The sequence below is a fragment of the Trematomus bernacchii genome, unplaced genomic scaffold (assembly GCF_902827165.1).
Source record: "Trematomus bernacchii unplaced genomic scaffold, fTreBer1.1, whole genome shotgun sequence".
Taxonomy (NCBI): Eukaryota; Metazoa; Chordata; class Actinopteri; order Perciformes; family Nototheniidae; genus Trematomus; species Trematomus bernacchii.
The window spans coordinates 6,464,081-6,491,336 of record NW_022988066.1 but is presented as its reverse complement, the minus strand read 5'-3'; the positions used below and the strand labels follow the sequence as shown (position 1 = coordinate 6,491,336).

General features: G+C 41.4%; 1 protein-coding gene across 1 annotated transcript; it reads left to right on the top strand.

Annotated features, from left to right (window-relative positions):
• Nucleotides 1-1,998: 1,998 nt before the first annotated feature.
• On the top strand, nt 1,999-11,411 carry si:dkey-117m1.4 (serine/arginine repetitive matrix protein 1). Its single transcript, XM_034120800.1, has 7 exons — nt 1,999-2,358; nt 4,288-4,362; nt 6,166-6,927; nt 6,974-7,263; nt 7,713-8,542; nt 8,756-9,016; nt 9,655-11,411. The coding sequence occupies exons 1-7, from the start codon at nt 1,999-2,001 to the stop codon at nt 9,906-9,908; spliced, it is 2,832 nt and encodes a 943-aa protein (XP_033976691.1). The 3' UTR covers nt 9,909-11,411.
• Nucleotides 11,412-27,256: the final 15,845 nt, after the last annotated feature.

Here is a 27,256-nt window from a genome sequence, read left to right as displayed (position 1 = left end):
CCACACTAGCTTTGCGATCGACCGGTCAATCGCGATCGACGTATTGGGCACCCCTGAGGCCTGTACTACGAAGCCGGATTTTCGCTTAGCCGGCTGACTTCAGGGAAAACTCAGGCTTTCCGGTCCTACGACGCTGGTTCTCTTTTTAGCGGGCTGGATCTCCATGGTAACTTATGCTGAGCGGCTAACCTGCTCGGGAGGAGGTTAGGTTGCAGGCTAAGAGATCAACTCAGTGAAAGCACTGCCTGCTGACCAATCAGAGCTCCGTGTGCGGAGTTTAAAGTGATCAATTCATATTACAGGATAGAGGAAATACAGAAAAACTGTCGTTGCAGGAAAGACGGCCGGCAAAAATCAACTGACTGTGTGAACGTGAACATTAATAGAATATCCCCTCCCATCTTCAGAGCAATCTGACTATTATAACATTAGCGTTAAGAAAGCTTACTTAAATATCTGCCACGACATAAGTAACCGGATCAGAGTAACATTAAGTACAGTCCGCGGCACTGTGAGTGCAGACGTAGATGTGTCCCATTATCATTCATATCATATCACATCATAATGTATCATATATTTCCTTATTTGAGTCAGCTTCTTGAGCCGTATCTGGCCGTGCAACACTCACAGTGTCACATACTGTATGCAGAAGAATTATTTCAAACAACACATTAAGTTGACGAAACACTCGAGTCAAATGTAATTAAAGTCAGATCCACTCGTGTCTTGGACGGGGCAGTGATATCATAAACCTGTTAATGTACGCATTCAAACGCTTTTTCTTTTACCAGCTGTATTCACCTTGCAGGTGCAGCTATGTGGCTTTTATCCTGGATAAAGTGTTTAAGTCATGGATGTTTAAAGTTTAACTTCTTCATATTTTACTAATATTATAGTTCACTTTTCATTCAGGAAGTATGACGCTGCGCTGTCAGTACGCTTGTCCGTGTTTGAGATTGGTCGAATGCTCCAAATACCACCCCTTTCATGTGAACGCGCACCTAACTAGATAGGACACGGCTGGCTTGAGCGATCCACTTGATATCCAGCGTCGTAGTACAGCTTAGCCAGAGCGCGTATGTTTTGGATTGGGCCAACTGGCTAACTCAAACATATCCAGGTTAGGAAAATCCGGCTTCGTAGTACAGGCCTCTGCTCTACGTCTACGGCATACCATCCAACCTCCTCAATAAACTCCAACATATCCAGAACTCTGCTGCCCGCCTCCTCACCCACACCCGCTCGCGAGACCACATCACTCCCGTCCTCCAGAACCTCCACTGGCTCCCCGTCCGTCAAATAATCGACTTCAAAGTCCTCCTCATAACTCACAAAGCCCTCAACAATCAGCCCCCCCCCCCTACCTCACAGACCTGCTGCACCACCACACCCCTTCCCGCTGCCTCCGCTCATCAGAAGCCAACCTCTATCCATCCCCACCCGCATCAATCACCGGACATGATGCGTCGCTGCCCCCTCCCTCTGGAACTCACTCCCACAACCCATCAGAGACTGCACTCACCTCACCACCTTCAAAAAACTCACAAAAGCTCACCTCTTCAATCTGGCTTTTAATGTGTGATTGTTTTTGTGTTGCTTGATTTTAATTTGACTTTAACTATATTTATTTGTTGTTCTTTTCTTTTCACTATCTTTGTAAAGCGACTTTGAGCACCTGTAAAAGCGCTAACAAAATAAATCTATTATTATTATTATTATTATTATTATTATTATTATTATTATTATAATTCATTATTTTTCTGAATAAGTTATGAATCATTCATGCAAAAAAAAACCTCCACATTTTCCAGATCCCAATGTCAAATCTCCTTAACAAGAATACAAAGAAGTGTAAAAAACTAAACAAATATCTTTGAATTTACAATAAAGTATAACAGAAAAGAAAGAAAAAAACACTAGGATAAATAAATAACCTTTTTGTCAGATTAATGACTCCAACAATGAATGAATAAAAAAACAACTGCATTATATTGTCTGATGAAGGTGGTGAATCTAACCTTTCTCCTCACCTCCAGCTCTCCATCAGCTCAGACTCATGATAAAGTCTCCTCCGGACTCCGGACCGGCTCCTGCTCTGCGTCTACCCCAGCTGCTGCGGCCTCCTCTGCACCCCCCGCACCGGCCCCCTCTCTGTCCCCCGCCTCCACGGCCCCGGCAGCACCCACCGCCTCTGCTCCGGCCCCAACAACCAGCCCGTACCCCCCCTCTCCTAACTGCCGCATCCGAGAGGTCCACTGTGGCAGCCAGGTGCGTCTGGTGGTCATTGCCATCCGAGACATCACCAAGGGGGAGGAGATCACTGTGGACTATAGCCTGACGGAGTGGGGGGAGAACCTGGTACGTGCCTTTGAAAACTGATACACACACCACACACAAACACATGTCTCTGAAATGTCACGACACAACAAAGTAGACTTTTAAACCTGCTGTTTTGTGACGTGTCGTGCATTTAGATTGTTCTTGCTGATAGATTAAGATATACGTAGACAACCTGAAAAACCCTCTGATATTTCCTGTGCAGCTAGTGTAAAGAAGTTGGAGAACATTTTTTACATAATTTCATAAAAAATCAAGTGTTGAAATTGAAAATCAAACCTGACTCACCATTTTACACAAATGGAAGCCTCAATAGACCTGAACACAATCCATCCACAAGACATTATGTTTCTGATTAAGCAGAGCTACATGTAAGCTCTCGCACTTATTTAAATTTGTTCTAAATCTTACCTAAACTTAAACCCATTGGTTAACTAATTTGAAGCTCAACTCTAAACTTTTGTTAATTCTGATCCAAAACCTGCAACTTCGGCCAAGAAATAATCTCACTTTTGTTCACCTGTCTGTCCTTGTCTACTACATCAAGTATCAAAATACATTTTACACACTCCTTATGTCTGATAACTTCAGGTACACAACCGTATGTGCTTTCACACACTGCTGATCAGCTTCACACACACACACACACACACAACACACACACACACACACACACACACACAACACACACACACACACACAACACACACACACACACACAGACACATACACACAACACACAACACACCACACACACACACACACACACACACACACACAGACACATACACCCACACACACACACACACACACCACACACACACACACACCCACACACACACGCGCACACGCACACAGACAGCTGCACACACTAAGCAAGGCATGGGGTTACCATGGTGATGGTTGAGCTCCACTTCTCACTCTACCTATAGTGCTTTAGCAACAGTAACCATGGTTATGCCAAGACATCTGCTCCTTTAATGGATGTCACTTCATCGGATCAATTTTCTCAACAAAATGATGATAAGAGAATCCGTTTAAGGAAATGAAATTGACAGCAGAGGTTGAGGTGAGGTCTCGGTTGCTCACAGCCATATAATTATATGTTAAAGTTGGAGCAGACATGTTTTTTGGTTTGATCCATCAGTATGGACTAAATGGTGATTATACACAGTAATGGTTGTAGGATAATGACGCTATCAGAGTTCACATTGTTTCCCTAAAACATTTCTGTCTGCCAGCTGGTATGAACTCCTGGGAAAATATAGACTCAGTTAACGGGATAAAGGAAGTGTGTCAAGCGATTCTCAATCAAAACATGAAGAATATAGCACTTTGTTTTCCACCTGAGGCCGCTATCCCCTAACCCCTAACGGTATCAGTGCAGTAACTACCTCAAGTAGTGGAAATGGAGCAACTGAGGAAAATAAAATGTGTCCTGACAACGTCATACGCTTATTTGAATATTGTTTAGTCCTAAAAATATGATTTGGCTGCAGGCAGAGGAGCTGTGGACTGTGATTACTCTGAGCGCATTAGGAGTAAAACATAATATAATATATTTGAAGTTAATCTTGGCTTTTTCCTCTAATGGTCTGAAAGTTGCTAAATGTGTCGCTAAATCAATAGGCTCTGAAAAAAAAATGAAAGCAGTCAGGTTCACTTTATGACAGCTTCACCAACAATAATACCACATAGAAACACTAGGGGGCGGAAAGTGACAACGTTTCAATGTATTCCAACCTTAAGCAATGTGTTCACACAGTGTTTGAGAATATCCAATATGTTCCTGTTTGTTTGGTTTGTCAGTGAGTTTGAGTCCTTATGGTCCTCTGTGCTGATGACCTGCAGTGGACGGGTGTCGTCCTGCTCTCTGATTGACAGCTGAGGCTGATAGCAACAGTAACTAACAGTGTGCTGGTTTTAACGTGACTGCTTTGTGTCCCACAGAGTTTCCGTGGTCCTGCGTCTCCAGCACAAGACGAGTGTATCTCCGACAGTGAGAATAACAATAATATCAAAAAGGTAAGAGAAAACACACTTTTCCCTAAAAGCACAGTTAGACTGACAAACTGACAAACTGACTGCTCCTAGTACTAGACTCCTGGTACTAGGATGGGTTAAAAGCAGAGGCCAAATTTCACTGTGTGTGCTGTGTGCTCTGCATGTGTGACCATTAAAGAGGGTTTCATCCCTCCTATTCTATTCTAAAACATCAGTTTTACTAATTTAAGAAGTGACAACTAGGCAATGAACTCTATTAATTGTACACAACCTGCTCTCTTCTAAACAGTAGACAAAGTTAGTGATCAGCTGGTGAACATAATGAGCTTTTAACTAGTTCCCCATATTCATGATATTCAGATAATGATCATGTCATTGTAGCAAAGTAGCCACAAATAAATATAATTTTAAGACACAACTTCAACTTGAGATATTTGGTTGCTTTGGAAACTTTCCATCTTCATCAGAAAATAAAATCTGTGATTGTCACTCTATTAAAACAGCGGTATTTGGAGGTCAACTAAACTACATTTATTTCTGTTTTCAAAAGAATCAACCTACACTGTTTAAGAGACTATTTTAAATATAGTGAATACATGCATTGCATTTGATAATGAATTATGCTATGCAGTAAGCTTCTCACAACTATTACTCCCTATCACTGTGCTGTAAAAAGCAGCACTGATTCTGAACAAACTGAATATCAGTGAGTAAATGTAGATGCGGTTGTAATGCGCCACAGTGCCTGCAGGATGCCACCTGTCTGGATGTGGGTGGACAACACTAATGTTGGACTCAACATAATCATTATAATACAGTTTTACTCCCCCTGTTCTGGATAATTGTTTTATTATGTGTAATAATGATTCAACATATCATCAGCTTTAACTCATTATAGTAAAGCAGCATACAGTAAGTAACCATGCTTATGCTGTCTGCTGTTTGCCACACATGCTGTGCCGACAAATGCAATAAACACCACTGATTCTCTAGCCGGTGATACATTTTTGCTTATTGCTTTAAAATGAAACAACTCTCCCGACTGTGCATCTAATTACACTGATCCAGTTTGTAGCATGGTGGGCAGTTAGTTTAAAGAGGGTTTACATTGACCACTGTGGGAATCAGGGACCAGACTTCAGGAACACAAATCTGGATTCAAATAAGAAAAAGAAAAAGAAAATATATTGAAAAAGTATTTTATGATATATTTTGTATTATGTTAGTTTTTGCATTGAACACTCTATGAATACTTTAAAGGTCACCTATTATGCAAAACCCACTTTTTCATGTTTAGGTCTGTGTAAAGAGATTCTGAAAGTTTCAGGAAAAAAGATTCTCTCACTTTTTGTCCTGGTCCATTTCTATAAAAACCTGTCTGAAAATGAGCTGATCACATTTTGGACACTTTATGATGTCATAACGAGTGTTTGGCTTGTGTAACCATTAGCCAACAACCAACCAAGGTAACCCCCACCACCTGATCACCTGAATATCCTCCTACAGCATCATTGTGTTATTTTTAACCAAATATCTCGCATAAATATCTGGGCGTTGGGAGTGGCTCCTTATTTTCATCTAAAGTAACAAACAGAGAATCAGCACTTTTGAAACAGGGCTGAAACAGAGGGGATTATGGGATGCTACAATGCATGATCTGTTTGGTATTTCGAGCCAAACACTTCAGAGACATGTTTTGTATATTATCTGAGACCTATAATATATTGATGAAAAACAGTATAATAGGGGACCTTTAAAAACACCTCCGGACATCAGGTGACATGTTCTTTTTTTCACTTCCCTTTCTCTCTGTCTCACTTCCAGGAGGAGGAGCCTCTCTCCGTGTCAGCCCAGCATCGGCAGCAGCAGCAGGAGTATGTCACCCCCTCATGGTCCCTCTCCCCCTCCTCCTCCCCCATCTCCCACTCTGACGCCAGTGACTCAGACTCTGTAGAAGAAGACAACGCCAGCCCCCGCGGCCGGGCACAACAGCGGCGCAAGAAGCGGCGCAACACCCCTTCAAAGAAAAAGACCCCCCATCGGACACTAGCCGGGCGGTCTTCGCTGGCTTCGCCCAACAGCATTCCTCCTCACAACCGCCCGCTTTCTTCATCCCACCCTCCAGCGCAGTCCTCCCCTCCCTCCTCCTCTTCTGCTAAGCCTGTGTTCAAAGCTCCGGCTCCACATGGCTCTATCACCAAAGGCATCATCAGCGCAAACGCCCCCAGAGGCGTGTCCATAGACGCCATGCGGCAAACCTGCGAGCACTGCGGACGTCACTTCCGCTCCCTGGGTCGCCACTTGGATAAACACCATGCCCACCAACCAGAAGTGTGCTCCGCCCTCGTGGAGCGCTACACACAAATGCCCCGTCTGCACCCACAGAGCACAAACCCTCCCACCGCTCACACACACTCTCCGTCGCCACAGAGCGAAAGACAGAGTTCAGAACTTCCGCAGATTGGCGCCCAGGACCTCTCCATGCCTCCGCCCACTCTCACAGCAGCTAACCAATCCCCTGCCTCCTCTGGGAGAAACTCCACCCCTCCGGTGCTGACTCCTCCACAAGGACAGAGCGCCGTGCTGGTGTCCGTGCTGAAAAGAAGCCCCCCCCCCTGTGGCTGTGACGCAGTCCAGGAGGGGATCAATGGGGATGATGGAGACGGAAAGACAGGGGGAGGAGGGAGAGATAGAGGAGGAGGAAGATGAAGATGATGTGGAGGTCGTGGAGATAAAGAGGCCCAAGGAGGAGGAGGAAGATCTTGAGCTGGTGTGCCCTCAGCACTTCATCAGCAATTTGGCCAAAGAGATGGAGCCACCAAAAGAAGAGGAGGAGGAGGAGGAGGAAGAAGAGGAGGAGAATGGAGTGATGGAGGTGGAAGATGAAAGTGGGACAGACGAGAAGGACAAGGATTTGATGAGGTAACTTTACGACTTTTCCTGCTTTGTGAGCAAATCTGTAGGATGATTATTTTATAACACATCACTTTGTTTACAAAATGAATTGTCCAACCAACAGTCCAAAACCCAAATAAATGTTTTACAAAAAAACCCATCAAATTCTCAAATTTCGCATGCTTAAACAAGTGATCCACATTTTGGTTTATAAAGGTTATCATTGAATTATTAGAACAGTTGCAGATAATGTCATCAAAATAGTCATCAAAATAGTTGTTATTTGCACAGATATCATCTAATATTTCCCCTCTAATACTTGCCGGACTCTGTTGCTACATGTTAGCTCGTACTTTAAAACATTGACAGTTAGACTGTAGGATACTGTAACAAACCATTAAGTTGTTCCAAGTTATTTGAACTAACACTATAAGAATGAATAACTAACCTCATGTTCACCACCTCTCTTCCTCCAGTGGTTCGGGGCGTCACCACATGCTGCCCCTCCTCTCGTCCTTGTCCTCTCTGGTGCTGTACCTCCGGCGGCTGCAGCACTCTGCCTTCCTGTCCCTGTCCCGGCAGCTGCAGTCGGCCGAGGCCTGGCGCCTGCTGTGCCACTCCAGCCTGGCTCTGCTCATCCTGTACAACCGCCGGCGTGAGTGTGAGGTCTCCAAGCTTTCCATCACAGAATACCACGCTCGCATCACTCCCCAGTGCCCGGTTCCTGTCCCACCGGGGGCCCCTCCTGCTCTCACTCCCTTAGAGGCCTCCCTGTCCCCCTTCGAGCGTCTGGTGCTTCCCCACCTCCCCAGAGTCGGGGTCCAGGGTAAACGAGGAAGAGTCCAGCCCCTCATCCTCCCGCCTCACTGCGAGCCCTGCCTGGAGCTCCTCCTGCAGACGCGGCAGGAAGTGGGAGTCGACCCCGCAAACCCGTATGTCTTCGCCAGGCCATACCACTCCCCCGCCACGCCGCTGCGAGGCACCGACCTCCTCCGCAGCCTGGCCCGCTCGAGTGGCACCCGCAACCCCCGAGCCCTGACCCAGACCAGGGTCCGCCGGCAGGTCGCCATCCTGACGCAGCTGCTGCTCCTGGGAGAAGGAGAGGAGCCCGGGCAGCCTGGAGGCAGCGCTGTGGAGAGGCTGGAGCACTTCCTGGAGAGGGAGTACCATGTGACACAGAACTGTGCTGGAATTGGACAAGACCCAGGCCTGATGGGCAGAGTGGGCAGAGTGGTGCTCTGCGGAGAGAGAGATGGAGTTCTCTTCAGAGGAATGAGCCTGAACCACATCTGCCTGGAACTGGACGGTGAGTTTTTCTAATTGAATGTGTCTGTTTCTGTTGTCCAAAACACGCTGTCTCTTCCCTTCCTTCATGGTGTCAAACATCCCCCGGCTGGAAAAGGATTGCAAACTTTCTTCCAGTTTTGAAGGATGTTTTTCTGTGTGTTGACAAGCTGTTTGTTAAGGAAGAAGCAGAGCAGTGACAGATTTTTCTTCTACCTTCTCGCCTCCTCTCCAGTAATGTCAGGAAACTCTGCAGACTCGTACTCGGAGGGAGAGTCTGAAGGGGAGCAGACGAAGGAGAAGCCCGAGGCAACCCCCCCTGCCCCTGCCCCTGCTCCTGCTCCCACCCCTACACCTACCCTGCTGTATGTCAGGAAGGGCAAGAACAACGGGCGGGTGGGCCGACCTAAGAAGCTGAAGAACAGCCAGCCAGCCCTTCCATCTGCTCCACCTTCCTCCACACACCACAGCCGGGACTCAGGACAGCCCAAATCAGGTTTGTAAAGGTTTTAATAATAGGTGTAGTTGCCAAATAATGATTTACCAAAACAAAGGAATGTAAATAAATATAAAGTACATGTGATATTTAAATGTACACTGCATTTATGTCCAAATAACCCCAAAATAGACTCAATACAAATTATAATGTTGAAAAAAGTGGAAAATAATAGAATAATATATTTGTGTGTGGAAAAAAGTAATACAAATATAGTTTTTATGACACACTATACTTTGACTTTTGACTCTATGACTTTTTAAATGACATATTATACTATAACAATGCTAAGTCATAAATAAAACTATAGCGTATAGTAGTTAAATTAACTTTAAATGGCTAGCTGGTTGATCTACTGTAGTTAAACCAAATCTACGAAACATCTGAACTCAAGGTCAAGTGGCCAAGTGGCAAGTCATAAAACACTGTGAGGTGTCTCTGTAAAAAAGACTGATGATAATGTGTATTAGGAAACTATGCAGGAATCTAAAAAGCAGATCTTAAAGTGATTTATATATATATATATATGTAGACTGTGAGCAGTGGTGGGGGTCAATGAGAGGTATCACTTGCATCGTGTAAAATGACAGAAGCTGTTGACACACATGTTCAAGTTTCCTCTCATCTCTCCTGTGTAGGAAAGCGAGGCGTCCTGAAGCGTCCCTGGTCAGAGGCGGAGCGGGCTGCGGTCGAGGAGCACCTCACCCAGAACATCACGGATCTCCGGGTCCCCGCGAAGGCTGACTGCGAGCGCTGCCTGCAGCAGTGCCCCCTGCTGGTCAGCAACCACCGCGACTGGAGGGCCATCAAGTTCTACTGCCACAATCGCATTCAGCTGCTGAAGAAAAACCAGCGTCGGGAAATCGAGCCCCTGGCCCTCATTGTCTGCTGAGAGGAGAGAGGGTTCGGGGAGGCATCAGAGCAGATTCTCAAATGGTACCCTGCTCCCCAGGAAATGCACTAGTCTTGAGAGGACGGTCCTAAAAGTTTCACTTCTCGTAGCCCGGTTTGGTTCTGACACAGCTTTTTCATTTGACACATGATGGCGTTTTTTTATTTGAGCCACACAAGAACAGAAATCTGAATTCACTTTTTTTGCTGCTCTACTTTAAGGTCTTAAAAAATGACACTAGAGTCTACACAATGCTCCTCGTTTGAGGGACTTGTCAAAAGCGGAGCACTGTGACGGGTCCCGTTTGAGACTTGCGTTGGGGGACTTCAGAGACCATGACACTTGCTCGTGATTTGTTGTACATGGACAATTTCTTTATCTCCTTCCAAAACGCATACACTAAAATGAAATGTAATCAAAGGAGGCAGTGGAGCCTCACAGTGTTGCTGAACGTCGTGAAGTAGCATTAGTGTTCCATGCGCTTGGAGACGTTAATAGGACAAATGGCCCGTGCTGGGGCCACATGTTTCTTAATAGTGACTATATAACTAGAGTAGGCAATACTACTGCTAAGACTAACCAGATCTTCTTATACAACTGACTGTAGTTCTGACAATGGTTTTATTATATTTGGACCATCATTTACATGTAAGGTACTTGTGGAGGAATGAGTTGCTGTATTGCAGTTTTTATGAAGTTTAAATTTAAAGTGGAACGCAGAGTTTCATTAGAGAGACAATTAAACGGCCGCAGAATGTTGTGAAGTTACTTTTGGATACCTAAGATGTTTTGTTCAAATACAAAGTCCAGGAACATGAGGACTGTTTGGAAACCTGTTGCATTCGACTCATTTTCCCCAGAGGAACAGTTGTTTCCTTTTGTTTTTGTCTTTTTTCTGCCTGTTGCACATTTGTTATTCAAAGCAGTAAAAAAGGTGCTATAGGCCAATAAGCTGGATATCACTTTATATGTAGAGAGGAGATTTCCCATGGTTGTGTTAGAAGTTTATTAATAAGTGGGCATTTATCACAGACGTGATTGTTCTGTCTCCACGTTTATTGCATTGTCTGTGATGTCCTTTCCATCGGTTATAGCTCCTCCTGTCCTGTCCCAGCAACACTACACGGTTTGCAGCTCCACCACATTTTTGGTTTATCTTCGGTGTCGCTTAAAATCTGCTTCCCATTGGACTAAAACCTCCATGAAATCTGAAGACAGATACTTGAAGTTATTTAAACCTTTTGCAGACTTGTTTATGTTCTTTCTTGCTCTAGCCTTGCCAGTTACATTGTACATAACAAATATATTATCATTATGCTAACTGGTTGTTCGTGCTAGACGATGTAGCTTTTTCATTTCTGAGTTATTGCTATATGTAAATAAGCCTGTTTGTAAATAATCCTCAGAGAAACAAAGAAAAAACACAATGTATGACATGCCTTGGTTATTAATGTGTTATGTTTTTTCTTTTTTTATAAGTCTTATAAAAATGTAAAGCTCTAAGTTTTGTGCTGTGGTTCTTTTTTTCCATTGCATTTATTCACAGTTCAGTTTGAAATGCTGTAGTGACTTGTATTGAACAAGTGTATAATTAATTTGACTGAAAAGATGCTATTCATGACCAAAAACACATTATGTACAGTTTTTATATCCCACATGCAGTTCACTGTAAAGCCACTTGGTGGAGGTGTTGGTTCATAAACCATGAACAGTTTTAAGAAGAAAAAAACAAAGACGTTCTGAGAATAAAAGTTCCTGGTAAAGTGGTGCATGTTCAGGTTGATAAATAATATGTTCCTGTGCTGGATGTGATTCATATAGATCACTGAATCATCCATAGATATTCTATCTGAGAAAGCAGCACAATGTTATTCAACTTTATGTTGCTACTTTGTAGAGGACTTTTATCAGACGTCCCAGCTCAGTGTCCTTCGGATGAGATTCAATTGAAATAGATCAAGTAATGTAGGATAAAATACGAGTTTGAATTATTCCCCACGGTCAAACATACTTGTTACAGCAGCTTAAGAGTATAAAAACCAAAACCAAAGGGAATAACGTTACAAATTAAAAAGGGAAACGATAAAAAAATGAAGCCATGTGCCTATAAACTAATTCCACTCATAAGAAACAAGAGAACAATAAAAACAACAGCTATAAACATATGTTCACATTTCTCCTACACAAGTGAGCCATGATGTTTAATTAAAATAAACACACACACACACACACACACACACACACACACACACACACACACACACACACACACACACACACACACACACACACACACACACACACACACATCCTCCAAAGGGAATGTAAGTAGAGCACACACAACTTTAAAGTCTTATCACAGGTTGTCAAACTCACTGGAAGATGAACTGACTGCTGGAAAACTGGAACCACTTTTCTTCAGTCCTGTGTTTTGTGGTCCTATTTGATCATCTCAACAGTCCCCTCCAACAGGGGTCACTGTTCAAATGGACAAAGTTGAAGGGCTGGCGACAAATCTTATCGTAACATATTTGTTTCAAAGCCTATGACTCATACTATGTGGTTAACTTTCAAAGATGATTTCATTGCATGCGCTGAAAATCAATAAATTAAATGTTCCAGGATTGGAAGTGACTTTAAGTCACAGCAATTCAGAGAATATTGGCAATTTCCCTCTCAGTGGAAGTAGACTTCAGGCAACAGCAGTGCTTTAAGATAATTCCCCATGTCGACATGGCATCATGTTCACAGTTATTTATACAATTCATATAAAAAATTAAAAAAAAACACAAGGAAAAGTCAGGAGTCGTGCTCCGCTCTAACTAGAAAGCCAGAGAGAAGAAGTGTGTTTTTAGTGTAGATTTAAAAACCCCTAGGGTCTGGGCCGACCTCACATGGAGGGGCAGAGTGTTCCAGAGCCTAGGGCCAGCTGCTGCGAAGGCTCGGTGCCCTCGAGTTTTAAAGCTCCCATGTCATGCTTTTCCGGTTATTACCCGTCCCCTTGTGTGTTATGAAGGTTTTTATGCATGTAAACGGTGTGCAGAGTCAAAACCCTCAAAGTACACCCTGTAGCGAGTAAAACTCTAACACAGAAAATACCTCCCCAAAACGCCTCGTTGGAGATACATCACTGCCCATTTGATTCTTCCGGGTACCGCCTGATGTCATGCGGTACCCGGAACGAAATGGACCAATCCCGAAGAGCTATGGCCACACCAGCAGCGGCGTGTTCCTCCTCCAGAGGTTCGAAGAACCGGCATTTCACAGACGAAAGCTTCCAAAACATTGCCCAGTTTGAGGCCGGATATGCACAGCTTGTTTGGACCGTTTGGAGCAGGGGAAGATCCGGGTATACAACCTGTAAGTTTGCATTGTTATTTGTGTATTTATCAAACAAGACTGTTTAAATGTGTAAACTGTGTTGGACTGCTAAGCCATTGACACAGTGCTAACTGTGCTAACTAAGTTGCTAGAGTTTCCATATATCAACTCTAATATCAGCAGATGGCCTTGCATACATGTATCTCATAGCAGGAGAATGTCTGCATTCACACACAAAATACCTATTGACAGTATACTCCGGGTGATTTGCCGTGCGGTCAGTCGCGAAACGTAATTACATTATAGCTGGCGTAGCGTGTATGCAACCGATCTAACACACGGAGCTAGAGCTAGATTTGGTCGGAAAAACATTTTTGTGATGCTACGTTGCTAGCGTTTAAATATATCAACTACAATGTCAGCAGATGGCCTTACATGTTTGTCATGGCAGGAGAATGTCTGCAGTCACACACACGGAATACTCATACAGTATAGTCCGGGTGATTTACCGTACATTGTGACAGTACATATACTGCATGTAGCTAACGAGGCTAGCTGTATGCTAGCGCAAAACAATGTATTCATGCAAGTTACATTGTATGGTAGCAGAATACCCGTATACGATTGCAATTATAAACACGTTATTGCTAGCCTAATATGAACCACTAGCTTTTGTTCATAGTAGTTTTATTACACTGCATTATAGTTGCCTTTCCTCCAAGCTAACGTTCATATCGTGTTAGCTACCAAGGTAAACAAAGCTAGGTTAGCATATTAGCAGGCAAGCTGTTCATTACACAACTACTACTAACGAATCTAAAACAACTAAGTTTCTCTAATATTTTGTGATTTGCATTTGATTTCGTCCAGCCAGATCCTGGCGGACAATCCATGACGGGGACGGGACTTCTACTACTACTGAGGCCTCGTGCTAAAAGGCACCGCACCGCACCGGCTGTGCGCAGGCAAGAGGAGGAGGAATGGATGATATACCGTGTGTATATATGTATATTTATGTTCATTTTGTACATTTCTAAAAATAAAGTTTAATGGAAATACTTAGTAGGCCTATCCTTTCTTCCCTGAATTCATATATTAGCAAACCATGATTTGATTTCTGATCAAACAGTAGTAGTTTATTACAGGTAAAAATAACTTACTCTTTGTTATGTCGGCTCGTAGGCCACAACGGAAAGGCAAGGAGACATACTCGAGTTTACAAAACCACGGCACATTTATTGTGGTAAATGCAGAGATAGGTGGTCGAGGGGAGAGGGTCGCTCAGTTTGTCCTTCTGCAGCCGCTTTGGAGAGAGACTCCGGGCCGCTGGGATTAATAGCACCGGCTACGGAGGTGTCCGTGATCGCGCTGATTACCCTCTTCAGCTCCACCCCACCGTAAGCCCTGCAACACACCTGCACAAAGGCCCTGGGGCCGTCACACTCTTCTATAACAACAGTTGTAGGTTCAGTTCGGTTAGTTAGTATAAAATATCAGCTGTACCATTACACTGATGTTCCCCGAAAAAAGCGGGCGGAGCCTCTCTGGTGGTTGACTAATCAGAACAGAGTGGCCGAGCTGACCAATCGGAGCACACTAGGCTCACAGGGAGGGGGGGGCAAGAGCTCCAACGAGTCGTTTAGTGGAGAAAGTGAATACTGCTGAATACACATGCTTGACAGAGATGCTGTATGCGAAACCAATGTGAGTTTGGAAAATTGCACAGTATAAATCTATTTTAGTATACCTCAACAATGTAATTATGATCAGTGGAAATGGCCATGACATGGGCCCTTTAAGCCTGGTCTTGGGCACTACCAGCAGCAGCTGGTCAGCAGACCTTAAAGCTCTGGCTGGGGTGTAGCGCTGGAGGAGTTCAGCTATATAGGCCGGAGCCAGCCCATTTAGTGCTTTAAAAACAAATAAAAGGATTTTAAAATCAATTCTGAACCGAACTGGAAGCCAGTGTAGTGAGGCCAGAATTGGGGTGATGTGGTCACGCTTTTTGTGGCCAGTCAGCAAACGTGCAGCTGCGTTTTGGACTAGCTGCAGGCGTTTAATTGAGGCCTGGTCCATACCCACATACAGAGCGTTGCAATAGTCCAGTCTCGAGGTTACAAAGGCGTTAATAACCCTTTCTAGGTCATTAAAAGATACATACGACTTGGTTTTGGCCAATAGTCTTATTTTAAAAAAGCAGGATTTGACTACGGTGCTGACCTGCTTGTCGAATTTAAAAGTGCTAGTGAAGGTCACTCCAAGGTTCATGACCGAGGGGAGGATGTTTTTTTTGAGAGAGCCCAGAATATCAACCGGAGAGGCTGGTGGTTGGGGTCCAAAAAAGATGACCTCAGTCTTGCTCTCGTTGAGGTTGAGAAAGTTTTTGCTCAGCCAGGATTTTATCTCTGTTAAGCAGTCCATCAACTGCTGTAGTGAGTGTTTGACATTTGCTTTGAGAGGCAGATAGATCTGTACATCGTCGGCGTAGCAGTGGAAGGGAGTATTATGTTTTGTGAGAATTGAACCTAGGGGCAGTATGTACAGTAGAAAAAGGATGGGGCCCAGAATCGAGCCTTGGGGAACCCCACAGGTAAGAGGGGCTTTGGCAGAGGAGAAGGCACCTAGCTGTACCGAGAAGCTACGGTCTGTCAGGTAGGACCTGAACCATGCAAGGGCAGAGCCTGTGATGCCAGCGGACTGTTCAAGCCGTGACAGCAGGATGCTATGGTCCACAGTGTCAAAGGCAGCTGTCAGGTCTAACAGCACCAAGACAGCTGGGCTACCTGAGTCGGCGGCTAGGAGCAGATCATTAAAAAACTCTTAAAAGGGCTGTTTCAGTGCTGTGCATGGGTTTGAAGCCAGACTGAAACTTTTCATGGATTCCATGCATGGTTAAAAAAAGACTGCAGCTGGGCGTAGACTACTCCCTCCAGGGCTTTTGATAAAAAAGGTAGCGAGAATGGAGGGGTCGAGGTATTTCATTGTGAACCGTCTGGCACTGCCCTCCTTGAAGCACTCTGTTAGGGGGTTCACACTATCTAAATGTTTCCAAAATGGCAGCTAACTTTATTAAAATAATCTTTACTTTCAAATGTGCAAGTCTGTCAGAATTTATAAAAGACAAGAAGGTTTTTCGAAAACATGTTTCCTAGGGAGGCAAAACATTAACTATTTTACCCATACCTTCTATTCTTTGGTTAAAAGATAATGGCAACTCCTTAAAACATGCACATTGCCTGTAGTCACTTTTCGATGGTACCTTTCTTTGTTCTTCCCTGTTTTATGAGAGCAAGTTTAAACATGTTATTGTCCAAACAATCAGATGTGTTTGTGTCTTGTGGATTTTGTTTGGCACCTTGATTATGGCAAGCCAATTTAGCTTTTATTCATTTCTGGAGGATATCAACAAATCTATTGAATTGAAAAAATTGAATTTTAACTTCGATTGCACATTTTTGGTATCAGAAATTCAATTGTTACTAGTTATAATTACATTTTTAATTATAACTAGTAACAATTGAATTCTTGATATCAAAAAAAGGATTTTGAACTAGTTCAAATTGTATTTCTGATATCAACAATTGAATTACTGATATCAGAAATGGGCATTTGAACTAGTTCAAATTCCAACTCCCATTGAAATGAATGAGAAAAACGATGCAAATCTCACAAGTTAAAATCGCATTTCTGTTATCAGAAATACATATTAGCCTACAACTAGTTACAATTAATTTCTGATATCAGAAATAAACATAATTACTAGTAAGAATTGAATTTTTGATATCAAGAATTCGCATTCTTACTAGTAAGAATTTATTTTTTGATATCCTCCAGAAATGAATAAAAGCTAAATTGGCTTGCCATAAACGTCTGGTGTTGTCTCCGGACATGTGAGGCAAGCTGGTTTGGAAAAGGGATCGATAGAACGTGATCAAACATACTATTTGAAGATCATGTAGCTCGTTTTGAAACTGTGCAGTGCTTGTCTGTCAAGTAGCCTAGGCAAAAGTGTTGCATTTCATCCCACCAACTTCGCACACAACACTGCTGTGACGGGTAGGCTACAATAAACCCTCCAATTGTGGGTTTTCAATGAGACTCCTTTAGCTAGACCTAGGCAACATTTATTTTTAGTGCCCGGTTCTGTCACCTTTACCTTAGCTTTCTTGTGGAGAGTAAGATGAAAAGATCAATATCACTCTCATGTCAGTAAATATGAAGCCACAGCAAGCAGCCGGTTAGCTTAGCTTAGCATTAAGACAAACATGGGAAAACAGCTAGCCTTGCCTTGCAGAAAAGTGATACAATCTACTTACTAACAACTCTTTAGCTCACTAACTAACACATTATATCCTGATTACGTACAAAAAAAAAGAAGTAAATATGACATTTAATGTTGAACAAGGGTTGTGTGCTATGTACCATCGCGACAGAGCCAAGTTAGCTGTTTCCTACTGTTGCATAATTTATGCTAAACTAAGCTCACATGCTTCATTATTTACTGCACATAAAAAGGGTGGTATTTATCAAACTCCTGGCTAGAAAAATAATAGGTTTACTTCCTAAAATGTTTCCATCAAGGTTGTCTGGAGTTACTTTACTTTCAACTTGGCCTCTTGCTCTTAATTAAATGTGTTTACTGGCTGTGGTTATTATCATATCATATCAATCTTGGTAGATGATTAAAAGAGAAATGTTCATCCTTTTCCCTCCACATTTAATAACTGTTTATCGCAGGCTTGTTCCCCCAGGATGATCAGACACATTGTTTTTGATTTCACCTCATACTGGGAAAACAACAATAATTGTCATTGTCATTGTGATGACTAAATCTACATTACAAATCATGGTTTTCTATTCAAAACCATTACAATGATGAATGAATAGCTGCAGTGCAATTTGACAATAAGCTCGTTATGTATGAATGCAGCATAAGTGCTCGAGTTGACTGCCTGAACTAGCTCGCAGGCTTCGCCCCATTTATAGCATCATTCAAGAAATAAGTCAACGGTTTTATTGAATTTGTCTAAATCTGAAGACTCTTGGACTTTGTGAATCACTGATTGACACTTTTCTAGATTATACAACTAATTTATCATGCAAAAAAAAACAAATTAACAGTATAACCATTGACAAAAATAACCTTTAGTTGCACCCCTAAAAGTAACCACAGTTCAATACCATTGCTTTCTGCTTTCATGCCAAACAGGGACTGCAGCACATTAGAGGACTGAGTCACGGCTCAGTGACTCACAGTCTGGAGGAGTGAGCCTTCTGAGTAAACAGGGTCTGAAGCGCAGGGAGGCTTTCAGCGCAGCTTTGTGTCTATTATGTTTATATAAAGTTAATGAATTTCCCCCATTTCCCTATTTAGAAAAGGCAGACAGCATTTCATGAAATTAAATCAGATGTAAGACAGTTTTTGTTGTGTCAAAAATAGGCTGAATTTAGCAACACTGTGCAAACATATTCATAAGTTAATGAATTGTTGAGTCCATTGTAAATAAATGTATCTTCAATTATTATTAAATGCATTTGGAACTTATAAACAACAGTGCATTTGACATTTATGTTAAAGTAGCAATCGCCCAATGTAAAAAAGTACTGAATTAAAATATTTCTTACTAAAAATGAGAGAGTATTATAATCTACATCCATTTGAAATCTAAAAGCTTGTCAGACGGCTGAGAAGTTCCCTATGTTTTTGGATGGTCTTTCATGCTTTTATGCTGCTGATTTCAGAGAAGAAGCTCTAAAAGCACCTAACAACAGACAGAAGCACTTAGAGTGAAAAACGACAGAGATACATAAATACGTAACTTTATAACCTGCATTTCTGTTGTTTTGTTTTACTGATCAGCCTCCTGGTCCAAGAGGTAAAGAAAAATAGCTTAAATTGAAGAACAACAAAGCATTAAGCCTTCTCTTACCATTAGCATTAACCCGCTTTCTAGGAAGAGCCAAATACACATGGTCTCTCATCCCCCTGAAGACCCTCTTTGTCTGCGTCTTATTGTGAATTTTGCATTCACGACACAGACTTTATTCACCCTCTTGCTTGATTAACTAGCAGCCAATGATGTTGCCTGCAGTTTAATTGCTAAATGAAACACATTTAATATTGTGAAAACTTCCCAGAGCTATTCAGTGGAAAAGCATTAGCTCAGCTCTGATACATTGTGATTACATTTTTTGTTTATGGTGAAATGTCTTCCTCGCACGCACGCACGCACGCACGCACGCACACACACACACACACACACACACACACACACACACACACACACACACTGTTACTTTCATTACCTGGGCTTTTTTTACCTTTATTTTTTTGACCTTTTTTTTATTCCTGTTTATATGTAAATGGATGCCTTGACGCAATTAAATCATTATGTTTGCTGCTTGCCCTTTCCTTTAACCTATATTATATAAGTGCAAGAATAACCTTATGGTGGCGAAGTCCATAGGGGACTTGGCTTGGCAACTGGAAGGTCACCAGTTCAAGTCCCGGAAAGACCAAGTGCTACCGAGGTGTCCCTGAGCAAGGCACCGTTCCCTACACTGCTCCCCGGGCGCCGTACATAATGGCAGCCCACTGCTCCTAACACTAGGATGGGTCAAATGCAGAGAAACCGTTTTGTTACATATCACCTGTACTACGTAATGACAATAAGTTAAATCTTCAATCTTCAATCTTATCAAATTACAACTTTAAAAAATAGAAGTGTCCTCGTTATATAACCAAAAACAACTTTTATAGCTTGTTGCTCGTTTGAATCTTGTGAAACTTTTATTAGTTAAAGACAAGTAAAAGAAAGGTTCACCTTGATGGCATGAACGATTCATGAAAATGTGTACAGATCCTTTCTCTAATAAAACGGCTATTATACCTATAAACCCGAAAGATCTGTTGTTGTTTGGACATGCAACTGCATACAACATTTATTAGTGAAGGAGGTGCCGGTTGGTGTCATTTTGAAGATTTTGATATTGAACCTCTCATCTAATGCCCCTGTTATCCCTGTGAGTGAAAATAGCATTACAAGCTATTTTCTAAACTTAAAGGGGACCTATCATGCAAAATGCACTTTTGTACGTCTTTTATACATGAATATGTGTCCCCGGTGTTCCAGGGAACTCACCAAGTGTCAGAAAACACAACCCTCTCTATTTTCCTCCATACCCAAATCCCTAAAAAAGGGGCTGCAACGGATCTGATAAAAACGGATCCAGATTTGAACACTGTCCTGACGTCAGGACAGTGGCGCTACGGCTATTGGGCCAACTCCACCAATCAGGAGGAGACAGCCACGGCCATTGCCTTTCGAAAGCGCTGGAGACGCTGTAGTACATATGCCAGGCCTGTAGATGGTGCTGTTCTCACAGACTAGAAATTGTCAAATTGAGCAAAATGAGGCATGGCTAAAATGCATGATCTGTTTGGTATTTTGAAAAAAAATAAGTATAAATATGCCTTATATAGGTATGGTCCTACACTATATTATTCAAATATAGCATGATAGGTCCACTTTAAATTATCAATTGTTCTGGATACATGTGACTTACAGTGGCTTTGACTTAAATTCAGTGTCTTTCACAAACGTTTGCAGGTTAAAAGCTGTTACACCATGAAGTGGAATACTGTCTTACAGTATGTTGGATAGAAAATGGATGTGAAAGTCTGCAGTGGAAAAAGCTTTCTGTGAACATTATGTACAACAGACAATAATGGCTTTTCAATCCCAATACATACATATATGATCCCTTACTATGGTGATTGCCAGATGGAGGCAATCTACCAGTGTTGTGAAACATATGAATTTATAATGTTTGTATGTGCAAAGAGTGACAAGGAATAGGTTATATAAGGAAAAAAGCTTGAATGACTTTCAAATGGAGAAATAAATAAGATAAAGGCACTGTACTTTTTTAAGGGTTAGAATTAATTTGTAATATGTGGGGAAGTAATGGGTGGATGTTTTGACTGAGATTCACCAGGTGCCTCACTGATTAAATGTTAAACCATTTATCAACCATTTCCACTTCAAAGCAAAAAAGTACATAAATGTACCTCGTCATTGCCTCATCAAATAATTATGTTGCAGCTTTGTTGGATGATCTCACATCGAGGTGTGATCGTGCCTTTGAAATAGCTTTTACTGGATCAACTAGTGGTAAGAGGCCCTCAAAAATGACACTCAGAGGCACTTTCCAATCTAATGGCCCCTTCATAATTAGGGCCTACCAAAGCAATTGACTAAAAAGCATAACTCAGTTTTATGATGTGACAACACTAGAGCAAAGGTTTGGATAAGTTTAGGCACTAAACAATTTGGTTAAGTTATAGTATATCTTACATTTTTTTAAATAGGAAAACCATCAGCGCCGACAGGTGTTCAAATCTGATGTTTGTTTACCCATCCCTCCCAACCGACCTCCATATGTGGAGTTTGTAGCTCAACATCAACATCATCTGCCATAATTATTGAAAGCTGCTAGAGAAATGTTCTCACGTGTTGTTTTGGGACACTGAAAGACTTCTCGTGTTGTTCTTTTCGAGACAACAGCACAGTCTCTACTGGATCAAAGTTTTTAATATTTGCAGTTTGTAACTTTGTTAAAACTGTTATAATATATATTTTAGTATGACAAACAATGGAAATATTGACTACGTGTCATGTGAATGGATGACTCTCAAAGATGAACCTTCAGAGGGACTACAGATTGAAGCGAGCTCATGAAATAATTCTGGCATATTAACATTAACACTGAAATGTTGATAAATGTGTCACACCTTTACTGTTTTGGTTCACTCTCATGTTATTATTTGTGAAGCTGCGTTAGCTGTTTTCAGCAAAGATTTCTAACAACCCCACTGTATATTATCTGGCCAGCATTAAAGGGCAGGCAAACCAAGTTAGCAACCAGCTAGTGAGCATAGTGGAGAATGTTGGAGCTAAAGGGACAGATAAAAAGTATGAGTAAGAGTTTGGATGTTATTATTATTATCAGGGTTATTCTCCCACTCGCAAGGACCCTCATTGAAATGCCTCACTCCAATTTGCAGTAATTCTAACCTTAATCTCTATAATAGGCTTGTCCCTTTGGAGAATGTGAGGAATAAAACATCTAAATCGACAAAATGACCTCGCAGTCCTTACAATTTGAAGAACATATTTTTTCATTGGCAGCTTTTGTACAGTCTTGTGTAACGGCTGATGTACAGAGCAGCAGAAGAACATTAAGTGCACTTTATTGTTGTGGCAACCACATAAGAATGTAGTCATGTGTTATGGTCTTATTATAGCACATCTCCACCTTTACAAATGCACACATTTTCATTAATGGATTAGAGGGATTTAAACTATTCTTTCACCAGCGAAGCCCACATTTTGCTAAATTCATAGTCCAAATGTACAACATGTTCTAAGACAAGAAGTCAGGTATTCAAAGCTTTTGTGATGGAGGACAGAGTGAGCCCTTTTGTTCACACATTTTTCATTTCATGACTTGAGCTAGCAGTTAGAAAACCCTTTAATGCCAGCATATGTTAATCCGAGAACACGCCTTTGGTTTTCTGTCGATGGATTTGGGGAAGGGGTTAAGGCATAGATGTTCTCCAAATCACACAAGATACTGAAACATCTGAGAAAAAGATATTTCAAGCTGTCTTCCTGCAGCTACACTAATAACATTAAATCAAGCTAACTGTTCATCAAATGACACATAGATAAAAACTCAAAATTAAAAGTAGAATTTGCTAAAATAAAATGATAATCTTAATTTAAATTATCCCTTCATTTCATTCAAATGTTCTAAGGAATGGAGACATTGCTCTAAGACGATACACAAAGTAAGACACATAAACACACTTATATTTCACTTAAGATTTGTGAATCTGTTTTATTCAAAATTTTATATTTAATAGCCATTGTCAATTTCAGAAACTAGTTTCTTGAAAGAACAGCTCAAATGTTAATGAGGAGAAACTAAAAGATTGCTTTGTTTGATGGAGTTTTTCAACCTAATTCGGTGCAATGCATGGTGACACTGATTATCTTCAACTACAGAGAAAAGTGGTTTGGTATTTACTTTTCTTGAATGTCACGCTGTCTAAATAAAAAGATTTATACGAATCAACTGGAACTAACTGACACTGAAGTAATTAGTCACGCACTCAACCTTCCATTGGAAATAGTAATTTGCAGGAAACCTTCCACAATGAATGGTTCTAATTTTCTAGAAAATTATGAAAGACTTTTGACAAATGCACCAACAAAATGTCTAACAATGTGTAAGACCATAATGTATAACTGGTATTATTGCATCCGCTCTGTACTGTCTGTCTTTGAATTTGTGTTAAACGCTATTATGTTTAGATGTACCTTTGTTTCCTTACTACATAAATGCCTAAACAGGAGGACCTTTAATGCTAATTTGGCATTAACTCCCCAAGATAAATGAGGGTGCAGAAGCCCCCCTGCAGGGAGAGACTGCCTGCATGCAGGTGAGTGATTAGTTATTCTGTTTCACCACAACCTTTACAAGGACAGATCTTTGAGTCTGACCTTCTGTTTTTTGAAGGTATTTCTGCATACTGGCACTTTATCATTACTAGCTAGTTAACACAAGTATCCTTAGTAATTCTTCAATCTTTCATGCTTGGGATTCACTATTAGATACAGTTATGATTTTACAGGTGTCATAAAAAACAGTTGCTCAAAAACACCATGACTCTGATTTACAAAAAAATCAGGTTGCTATAATAATAATAATAATAATAATAATAATACATTTCAGTTATATAGCACACTTTAAAAACAACGTCATCTCAAGTTGCTTCACAATGCTAGAAAATGAAATAAAAATAAAAAGTGATCTAAGGAGCATATTGAATAAAATATGGTAATATAAAAAAGGTGAATAGCATAAAAGGTTAGAATAAAGAGCTATCTATTTGCATTGCATGGCAGCTTTATTTTTGCAACAACATACAAAATATGAAGAAATATATTGGCTTCAAGTGATGCAGCCTGATGAACCAAACTAATTGTGTTTCACATCCCGCCTCATAGACATCACATTAACACTCAGCTTGTGACTATTGTTTCTGTACATAATTGCACATGTCCTCTAAACTAAATACTGTTTTACAGCACCGCTCTTCATTGTTAAAACAGATATATTTCATATTTGTATTCTCAATTGTCCCATTGTATTTATGTTATATCACTGTTGCAGTTGTTTTGTGATTAGTTTAGAACCAAACATGCAAAAAAACACACCTTGGCATCAAACCTGATTCTGATTAAATGCAAATGTAACCCTGACAAATATTCTGCGTAGGGGTTGAGTTATTAAAATCAGTTTCAAGCCAAGAGGTTTACAGACACTTTGCATGTTTTCTTGTAGGTAAAATGAGATGAACGAATGGCATTTTTCTGCCTGTTACTCTTACACTTTAGGCACTCTCTAATTGCAATAAAACACTGATTATTACCATAATTCGGTTGACATCAACATTTTCTTATAAGGACAAGAGTCAGTGTTAATGTTATAGTAATGCGTTCACCATTATTGGATACCTGTAAATGTAAATAGGTTGCTAATGTATACCCCTGTAATTATGTTGTGATGTCCTTTTGTTTTCTGTTTGTTTTTATATGTGTAACTAAATGTGCCGCAGGTCTCCCTTGTAAAAGAGATCGTTGATCTCAATGGGATTTTTTAACCTGGATAAATAAAGGCTACAAACAAACAAACAAACCATGAGTCCAAAGAAATGATATATTAAAATAGAAAACATTTCAAGCAGTTTTTCTCAGGCCATTAAAGATCTGTGATGGAAGGACACACAGTCCTGTGATAATAAACACATTTGAGCTACTCTTATTTAAGACTTTTCCTTTCATGTTACTTTCTACTGCTTATATTTCAAAGGGAAACATCATTACATTTATTTGAGAGGTTAATTTACACATCAAGAGGTTTGCATCCAAAAAGCTTATTAAATGTGTTTTTTAATACATAAATGACAATGAAGAAGAAGATATACTTTATTCATCCCGTACAGGGAAATGTCTTTCCCCACTCTGTTGTGTTTACACACATTACACACACAGGATATACATGCAGGTACAAGGTACATGCGGGTACCTTGGTGCCAGGTACCCGGCACCAAGGGAGCAGTTTTGAGGTTAGGTGCCTTGCTCAAGGGCACCTTGGCAGTGGCCTTGGAGGTGAACTGGCAACTCTCCATACCAGCTCACTCCATATTATATTTTTTGGTCCAATCGGGACATGAACCAGCGACCCTTTGGTTCCAAGACCAAGTCCCTACAGACTGAGCCACTGCCGCCTTAATGTATTGTTTCTATAAGATTGTTTTATTTTTTATAGTTTTTGTAAATGTGTCACTTAAGACACCTAAGAATGTTGGGATTGGCGTTCATCACCATTTTCAATGTTCCTTCAAACCAAACAATTTAATTGATTAAAGGAGGAAATTCAGATTATTCTACAAGTGTGGTTGTATGAATTTATCCATAGTCTGTGTGTCACCTCCAGCTCGGCATTCTCCAGTTTCTTGAGTTACCAACACAGGAGCAAACAATGTGATGCTGTGGACGGGGACAACAGCAGCACATTTACCTCAACACTTCTGAACTATTCCTTTAACATTTCAAGCAGCTTGTTTCTTAGTAACCTCAGTTCAGGTAAGGATTTGTGCAGGAAAAAAAAGATTTTCCTCTGAAAACTCTGAGCATTTATTTTAATTAAATCCCTTAATTAAGTGTAATTCCAACAATGTGAGCATTCATTTTACACAAATAATATAACCTTCATTATTATGTGTAAAAGCTTAAGTGCATCAGAGAGTTGTGTAGTCGCATCGTATGCTGCGCAACATCTTGCTCAAGAACATTATTGGACTAAAAAGGAGACATTCAAAAAGGGCATTTCAATCATCAAGGAGAACGCTACAAATTAGAGGCCAACAACTGAAAATGATAGAGGTGCCTGTCAAAGAAACCTTGAGCAGGAATAGTTTTAGAATTGTGCCATTCAGAAAGTGTCTGGTTCCGAAGGAATAGTAAGCTATATTAAAAAATAAATAAATCCAACATAAGCATAATTACATGAAAACATAATTACTCACCTTTAACTCTTTGGATCTTGGCATTGAAAAAGCTACATTGTTAAAAATAAGTGCACTCAGCATTTAATGATGTGCCAAACAATAAGGTCTAGTCAATTACCCGACACAACTTTACATGTCTGCTAACAGAGACAGGTCTGGACTCATGGTTCAGAATATACGAGGGGAACAGGTAAGCATTTGCTTTTGAGGTCAAGTATAGACCAGGGGTCGGCAACCTTTCTGATATGAAGTGCCATTTAAAAAATAAAATCTGATTAGTGTGCCGACGTTCGTGAACTGTAAACGGGGGGGGGGGGCTCGTGAACTGTCAACTGGAGGGCGGGGGGAGCCTCGCTGCGGGGAAGCTGTCAACGCAACTTACATGATGCCGTTTAAACACATTTAAATAAAGGGCGGTGCCGGCCGTCAGCGAACCGAGTCCGGTCGTCAACGGCCCGCTGGCGACCGGCTCGGTTCGCTGACGACCGGACATACTGTGATTCTCCAGAACACACAGTTGGCCAGTCCCCTGTGTAGCATATTATTTTCGATGACAGATGAGCAGATCGCCACTGGGCTTTCAACTAAAGACACAGCCACGCAAAAACTGCGGCATGTACAGCTCCTTATACTGCAATGAGTGAAGTGCGCTACACCCCTGATCGTTTCACCATGGAGGAAAGCAGCAGAAAGTCAACTGGAGTTAAAGAGAGCGGGGCATAGAAGTTATCCTTCTGCGCTGTGTTGCGTGCATGGCTTCCTTCTGCAGGGGGAGACGCGCTCTGCCGGCGGTCTCGTTCAGGATCCGAAAATACAATTTAAATATTTTTCCACACTTATTCCTAGTGTGCCACTGGTTACGGTCCCGCGTGCCAACCCCTAGACA

What these genes read in the sequence shown, in the direction of transcription:
- si:dkey-117m1.4 (XM_034120800.1), top strand. Translation starts at nt 1,999, where the DNA reads ATGAAGGTGGTGAATCTAACCTTTCTCCTCACCTCCAGCTCTCCATCA. An exon ending in AAGGACAAGGATTTGATGAG is followed by an intron (nt 7,264 to 7,712) that starts GTAACTTTACGA and finishes CTCTTCCTCCAG; the next exon opens with TGGTTCGGGGCGTCACCACA. An exon ending in CATCTGCCTGGAACTGGACG is followed by an intron (nt 8,543 to 8,755) that starts GTGAGTTTTTCT and finishes CCTCCTCTCCAG; the next exon opens with TAATGTCAGGAAACTCTGCA.